The following is a 7788-nucleotide window of genomic DNA, read 5'->3' as shown; positions in this document are numbered from 1 at the left end:
GTAAAGTAAAAATATCAGAAAAATCTACTTGAGTACAGTAACGAAGTATTTGTACTTCGTTACTTCCCATCTCTGGTCGTGATTTAGTTGTAACGTAAAGCTCAAACAAGTCCAGGTAAACATGTTTTTTTATTAGCTTTTTAAAAGTATTCTTTTTGCAGGAAAGAACCTGGGGGAAAGCCACACAGTCGTCCCTGTATATGTTTGGTACGGCATACAACGCCATAGATGGGAATCGTGGCAGCAGGTGGGAGGACGGCTCCTGCAGTCACACAAACAACGACATCGGCCCCTGGTGGAGACTGGATCTGGTCAAAACCCACAAAGTGTTTTCTGTTAAAATAACCAACCGAGATGAAGACCCTGAACGACTCAATGGAGCCGAGATTCGCATTGGGGATTCTCTCGCAAAGTTTGGCAACAACAACACCAGGTAGCTTATCACCTGTTCATTTAGAATCCCTGGTTTCTCAAGTTACCTCTTTAGATACATTTGCATTTCATATCTCAACACAGCATATTTTACTGCTGATGTCATACAGTTTTTTAGCACATTTATTAAGAGAAAGCCATTTTCGCAGGGGATACATTTCCAATCATTGCTGATTGTGCTTTGACTGTCATGGCACCTAAACTGTGGAATACATTACTGTCAACATAAAGGAAACTTTTTCAACCTTGCTTTTTTCAGCGGACTTGTACAACGTTATATCTCCTACACTTTATTTTATCCAATTTGTCTGTTTTTTTAATTTTTAAAGTACGATTTAACTTTGTGCCCTTTGGATAAGCAACAAAGAGCAACCTTTTTTAATTTCTGTTTCTTTCCAGGTGTACTGTGATTATAAGTATTCCGGCAAAGTGGTGTTGGTGAGTTCAAGTGTAATGGGATGGACGGACGCTTGATGATTAATTAGAGAAACATGTAAACTGGAGAGAGTGGACTATGAGTGTGCGTTTTCAGAGAAAAAGAAAAGAGAAGCAGAAATGTAAAATGTTGAAACAGACATTTAATCAATGATGGCATACAACAGTAGTCTCAGGAAGTGTCCACATTGCGCAAAATAAAAACCTGAGACTAAGCATTTTCCTCGTTCTTTTCCTGCAACCACCGGTATGTTGGAAACTTTCAATGCATGGGCTAAAGCTATCACAGCTGGTTGAGCTTGAGCTAATTTCTACTACATCAAATATAGTACTTCTATAACAATGTATCATACTCTATACAGTACATTCATTGTGAACATTGCATGCAAGTACATAACTCGAGTACATTAGTTATTGAAATTCCTTGGCTTTTCCACCACTTCTACTAAGTGAGTGTAAGAATATTTTCTTCCCATTTTTTGCCTAGATTAATTACTCTATATACTCTTAAAAAAATGTAATTGTGAATTTAGTGATCTTTGGCATACTTACTGCATGTACTTGGATAACCTCTGAAATTAAACTGAAGTAGGGAAGTGAAATCATGTCCATGGGGGTTAACCAATGGGCTGTGATTGACCAATGGGCTGTGATTGGTTGGACATGGTCTGACAGAATTAGAGGTGAAGAAAGAGACGCATATAAAGGGCAAAAGAATATCTTAGTTTAGCTTAAGAGCCGTTTTCTCATCAGACTGCCGAGGTATCGAGGTAACACTTAATTTCTTTTGAGCATTAGATCATCTAGTACATGAGTTCCTGTGTTTCCGGCTGTCTTAACTTGCTTTTCACTGCTTGAGAACATTATACTTTACAAAATAAAATGTATATCTCTGCAGCATAAGGAAGAAAATTATAACTGCAATCATTTAAAACGTTAATCCTAATTGTGAAATCCAACCACAACTAAATACTTTTACTTACTGTATCTTGGCAATTTCTCCACTTTTGTTGAAATCTAACACATTCACCATTTCTGTTGTCATCTCTCCTCCATGATTCTAATAAAATATACTTCGCAACAGTATTTAATGAAGAATAAGAAGTGTACTTTTTTTAAAACATGGCCAAGTAATGACATCTTTTTCAACCAGAATGATGAAACTGTGCGTTTTCCTTCTGCTGCTCCTCCTGGAGACGTGCTCCGTTTCCACTTACGGTAAGCATCATCCAACGGCATGCATGATGTCTTCGATGGAAAACACAATCTGTGTGTATATATATATATATATATATATATATATATATATATATATATATATTTTCCGTATTTATATTTTTTCCATTACAAGTACTTACTTTTTCAATATTATTTATGGTCATAGGTAAATATAATTTATATTATGGTTACCTACTTTTGCTATGTTATTTTAATTACATATTCCATTTCATTTTAACATCACTCACTCACACTACAATATTGTTTTCTGTACTATGGCAACCGCACTTTACAATACCTTTATTTAACGTCACTTTACATTCAGCCATTCCTTCTGCTCATTGTCTCTTGTTTGTGTGTTTACTTGTTTGTTTTGCTTTTATTGTAGAAAATGCTGCTGTAATAAGGGAATTTCCCCATTGTGGGATGAATAAAATATGATCTAATCACCGGGAGATGAATGTACTGCATGCCTGACTGTTTTGTTAGCAAGAAATCTATTGTCATATAAATAATTTGTCCAAACATAAGCAAGTTTTTCTCTCCATAAACAACATATACTCATCAGCAACAAATGTTGGGTAACAAATGCTTTTAAATTTTTTTTCCAGCAACAGAATTGTGTTCTGCATAAAATGTTGGGATATGCTCACATTAAATGTGTCTGCTGTATTAGTCATTCTTGGCTCTCAAGAGCTTTTGTAGTTGGACTGTATTAGCAGATTAACTTCCTCTTTTTTTAACGTTTTTGCAGCAAATTCCTTAGATTTCTGTATATATTTGTATAAACAAATACAAAAAAGATCCTCAATCTCCAATTTGACCAGTCTTGCGTGTCAGAGCTTAAAAACACTGAGAGACACAATAATCAATTTGGAAACATGTGCACCTCAATGAAACATGCTGCAAATACAAAGAACACATCCAAAAAGACATCAAATACAGAAGACAGAAATGCACTATAGTTGATAAAAATTGGGTTTGAAATTACCTTATCAGTTTAAGTTCACCTAGTGTACGCAGTTAACAAGCAGACAGGTAACATGTAACACAACACCGCATTTTAACTGGGAAGTCCTAAGGATCAAAAGGAGGAGTCTGGTGTATGAGTTTGGCTGATGAGTGAATGGGTTGCAGGTGAGGAGGTGGGTGGGAGAGGCCAGGCGGAGCTGGGGATAAGAGGGAAAGTCCGAGGGCATCTGGTGGACGCATTGGAAAACGGCAATGATTTAATTTGGGGGACTAAATAGGGGTCTGAAGAGGAGGGACAGAAAGACAAAGTGTGACAGGACCCCCGTTAAGTTATTAGTTGACACACTGATTAAACCTCAACAATTCACAAACAATATTTCATATCTTTTGCATGTATTCTAGAAAATGTGGCCTTGCGTGGAAAAGCAACCCAGTCAGACCGTTATGAGCACGCGTTTGGAGCTGCCTACGCTGCTATTGATGGAAACCGGGAATCTGGTTTTCATTCTGGATCATGCACCCACACTGAGGAAGAGGCCAACCCCTGGTGGAGAGTGGACCTGCTGGAGTCCTACGTCGTCACTTCTGTCATTATTACCAACAGAGGAGATTGTTGTGAAACCAGGCTGAACGGGGCACAGGTCCACATCGGCAACTCTTTAGAAAACAACGGTGCCTCAAACCCAGTGTAAGAATCTATCCTGCACTTCCAAAGAACACAATTTTGTGTGTAGGTTTGTCTAAGCATTTTGCTCAATGTTAACTCTGCCCTGTTTAGATTAAAAAAGTAACACATTTTGGAAATATGCTAACATTGTGCTTACCTTACCACACTTTGATGCGTCAATGTTAAGCTAATGGTAGGGATCAAGTTAGCCTAGCTCATTAGCTTCCACCTTCCCAAATAGAGAGCTGAGGTCCTACCATCACATCCCGTTTAGCCTCTTCCACTGATTTTTCAAACTGCTTCGCTGAAGGGATACTTTTCAGATTTTTATCTAGCTCTGTGTCATCTTTGTGTTGGGGGTGTGTTAGATGATCAGTGTTTGGCCTTCCTCCTTTGCACCAGTGTATAGAGAGGGTTGGGGCAGCTGACGTCTGCTCAGGTCACCCAGTGGATTTTGAAGGATCTAAGTTATGGGTTTTCGCTGAGCGGTGGATCTCAGCAGACCTTCGCTGCTATGCTCCGCGGGGAGATCTGTGCACTGGCTCCAGAGAGAAACCAAAACACTGTTCATCTAATAACATTTCCCATACTGCCATGACACAGAGCTGTAGTTAAATTAGCAACATGTCTCTTTAAGCATTTCTTTCAAAATGAAGCATATGTCTGGGGCAATAAAATGTGAGTCATGTGATTCTTTTTTAATTCTCTTTCTTTCTGTTAGGGCTGGTAAAATTTCTAAAATTGGTAGAGGTGAATCACTCCCTCTGACTTTTACTGATCATGTGGGGGGACGTTATGTGACTGTGGTTTTACCGGGTTCATCAAGAATGCTTACACTCTGTGAAGTGGAAGTCTATGGGTACCGTGCCCCAACTGGTAAGAAATTGAGCTATTACATAAATAAGTGTTCAGAGATTTTCATCTTAATTATAAACTGCTGTATAAGCCAAAATAATCATGTGATGCATTTTTTGTTGATGCTATAAAGTTAACACGCTTATAAGCTATATTTGCTATGAGATACATTTAGTTGTAGTTACTTCTTTAATTTGTGTATATTTGTAGAGATGTTATGACTTTCAATGTAACATTTACACATTACACCAACAATGAAAAAAACCTTCTATAAGAGGAGGTAAATCCTGCCCATGGGCCAGAAACGTTCAGGGATCAGTCCAAACCTAGTGGGGCATGCTCACCCGGAGATTTACAGCAGCCACTGTATATGCCCGGTTATTCAAGCAATTTGAGATAATACAATGAATAAACATCTGTACATCATTTGGGGGAAAAACAGTACAGTTTCCGAGAAAAACAGTCTTCCTGTAGAGCCAACATCCTTATTTGTATGTAATTGTTTTCCTACTCTCTTTATCATTCTATACCTAGAAAACAAATGTTGAGGATGACTTATTTTCCCTCCTGTCACCTAAAAAGAAAGAAAAAAAGAGTTGTCTGATGTTACTATTTCCTAAGTTACATAACATAGGGTTGGTTAAGAATTTTGTGTAAACAGCATTAGTTCACGTATGTTGGAGCATTTAGTAAGACCTAACATTTGTTGTGATTTAGTTGTCATGTAAAGCTCAAACATGTCCAAGTGAACATGGTTTTTAATAAGGATTTTATTCTTTATTGCAGGAGAGAACCTGGCACTTCAGGGGAAAGCCACACAGTCGTCCCTGTATATGTTTGGTATGGCATACAACGCCATAGATGGGAATCGTGGCAGCAGGTGGGAGGACGGCTCCTGCAGTCACACAAACAACGACATCGGCCCCTGGTGGAGACTGGATCTGGTCAAAACCCACAAAGTGTTTTCTGTTAAAATAACCAACCGAGATGAAGACCCTGAACGACTCAATGGAGCCGAGATTCGCATTGGGGATTCTCTCGCAAAGTTTGGCAACAACAACACCAGGTAGCTTATCACCTGTTCATTTAGAATCCCTGGTTTCTCAAGTTACCTCTTTAGATACATTTGCATTTCATATCTCAACACAGTATATTTTACTGCTGATGTAGTAAAAAAAAGAATTTTAGCACATTTACTGTAGGTCGACAGAGAAAACTCATTTTTGCACATATGCAATAATGGCTGATGGTGCATTTGCTGTCATGGCACCTAAACTGTGGAATACATTACTTTTTCAGTTACTTGGTGCCCTTTGGTTAAAGAAACACAGAGCAACCTTTTTGAGTTCTGTTTCTTCTGCCAGGTGTGCTGTGATTACAAGAATTCCAGCAGGTGGTGTTGGTGAGTTCAAGTGTAATGGGATTGACGGACGCTACGTCAACATAGTCATCCCAGGAAAAGAAGAGTTCCTGAGTCTGTGTGAGGTGGAGGTGTACGGCTCTCGCCTGGATTAGCTCTGAAGAAGTTCCCAATGCATAACAAAAACAAATCACTTCAATGTAAACTCATTCATCAGCTCCTAGTATGACAGTGATTCCATTTTTTATGCATAAATATGATTATGTTTGTCCATGTTTCAATTTCTTATTCTGTTGTTTGAGTTGTCTTTTTTATTGCTACATTTTTGGTGAACTGTCACAACCTGCTGCAGGATTAAAAAGTCATGAAAAAATCATTAAAACAGCTTATTAGTCCATTCATTTGATCATCGTTGGTCTTCAACAAATGTACAATGCACACATGAAAAGTGGATATAACCTACAAACATTAAAACAACCTGAACTTCATTGAGTCCTGTTTTGTATCTCTGTGTTCTGGGTGACACAAACATCCTAACACAGAACGTGAGCACATGGTTGGAGAAGGGCTAGGCCAGATGGAGAGAATCACAATATTTTAGACCAAACATTTCAATTATCTCTATATTGTGACAATGTTGAAGGGTTGACTATTGGTACCTTTTTACAAAATAGTTACACAATGAGATTTTTGATAAATAATCATCAGTACCATGAATGTAATGTAAAACAACAGTGCTAGTCGGGGCCTAAAACCTGAACTCTGAAATCAACAACAGCAACTCCCACTATCAGAGTTCTACAAGGGTTTGGAACGGGGCTTTGTGAAAATCTCTCAAAAGTCATACGTTTCTGAACATATAAAATATTTAGGTTATGTTTCCAAAATGATGAGAGAGGTATTGACGTTTGCTGGGTTACATTTCAATAGTTTTGGGGTAGGAAGAAGTATTCGACACTTTTCCTCAGCCAGAGTTACTGTATCGTGCTGATTAGGCGTCAAGATGTAGAAACAGCTTCTTCAGCCTTGGCCTTCCAGACTTTGGAGCAATAAAAACCTTTAAGACCAAGCTTAAAGGATTTGCAATTTCCCCCCTTAAATTCCATTTTTAATATTAAAAACGTAGCAAATGTTGTGCATGCTGGTTACAGCTCATTTCACACTGAAATTCTCAGCAAAATGGGTCGTTCCAGACATTGCTCTGAGGAACAGCGGACTTTGATGAAAAAGTTGATTGGAGAGGGGAAAACATCTAAATAAGTGCAGAAAATGATAGGCTGCTCAGCCAAAATGATTTCAAATGCCTTGAAATGGCTTCCAAAGCCTGAACGACGTGGGGGGGGGGGGGGGGGGGGGGGGGGGAAACCGTCAACTACGATGAAAACCCTAAAAACAGCCAAAATGGCAAAGGCTCAACCAATGATCAGCTCCAGGAAAACCAAAGAAGACTTAAAGTTACCTGTGAGTACTTTTATGGTCAGAAGAAGGTGATGTGAAGCAAAGCTATCAGTTAGAAGAAAAATGCAAATACTGCTATTTTTAACATCCTAATATTCCTTTTTTTCCTCTTTTTGTAAGGGTAGAACACAAACTTGATCAATTCTGGTCATGTTTTGATTTGGAATTGAATGTGCAGTGTTCCCAATGCATCGATATTATGGAATTAAAAGCTATTTTAAGGATTTTTAGCATCATTCACTGTTTTATCCACACTGCTATTTTTTCTGAACTGTCCATTTACAGGCAGAACTCTTTACGTGATTTAAAACTTGAACGGCTTGTTTTTGCCACAACAATAATTCAATCAGACCGTGTTTCCTGCCTTGTTTCTCTGCGGTCCGCAGGATCT

At 38.4% G+C, this 7788-nt stretch overlaps 1 protein-coding gene across 1 annotated transcript; it reads left to right on the top strand.

The window, feature by feature from the left end:
* The first annotated feature begins 1511 nt into the window (after positions 1 to 1511).
* On the top strand, positions 1512 to 6108 carry LOC117945846 (fucolectin-6-like). The gene is made up of 6 exons (XM_034873581.1): positions 1512 to 1637; positions 2021 to 2085; positions 3460 to 3745; positions 4446 to 4600; positions 5366 to 5645; positions 5944 to 6108. Exons 2-6 carry the CDS (start codon positions 2022 to 2024, stop codon positions 6092 to 6094), a joined length of 936 nt encoding a protein of 311 aa, XP_034729472.1. The 5' UTR covers positions 1512 to 1637; position 2021; the 3' UTR covers positions 6095 to 6108.
* The last annotated feature ends 1680 nt before the right edge of the window (positions 6109 to 7788 follow it).

Source organism: Etheostoma cragini, chromosome 6 (genome assembly GCF_013103735.1).
Source record: "Etheostoma cragini isolate CJK2018 chromosome 6, CSU_Ecrag_1.0, whole genome shotgun sequence".
Taxonomy (NCBI): Eukaryota; Metazoa; Chordata; class Actinopteri; order Perciformes; family Percidae; genus Etheostoma; species Etheostoma cragini.
The sequence above is the reverse complement of the archived record's forward strand: the minus strand, read 5'-3'. Positions and strand labels throughout refer to the sequence as shown.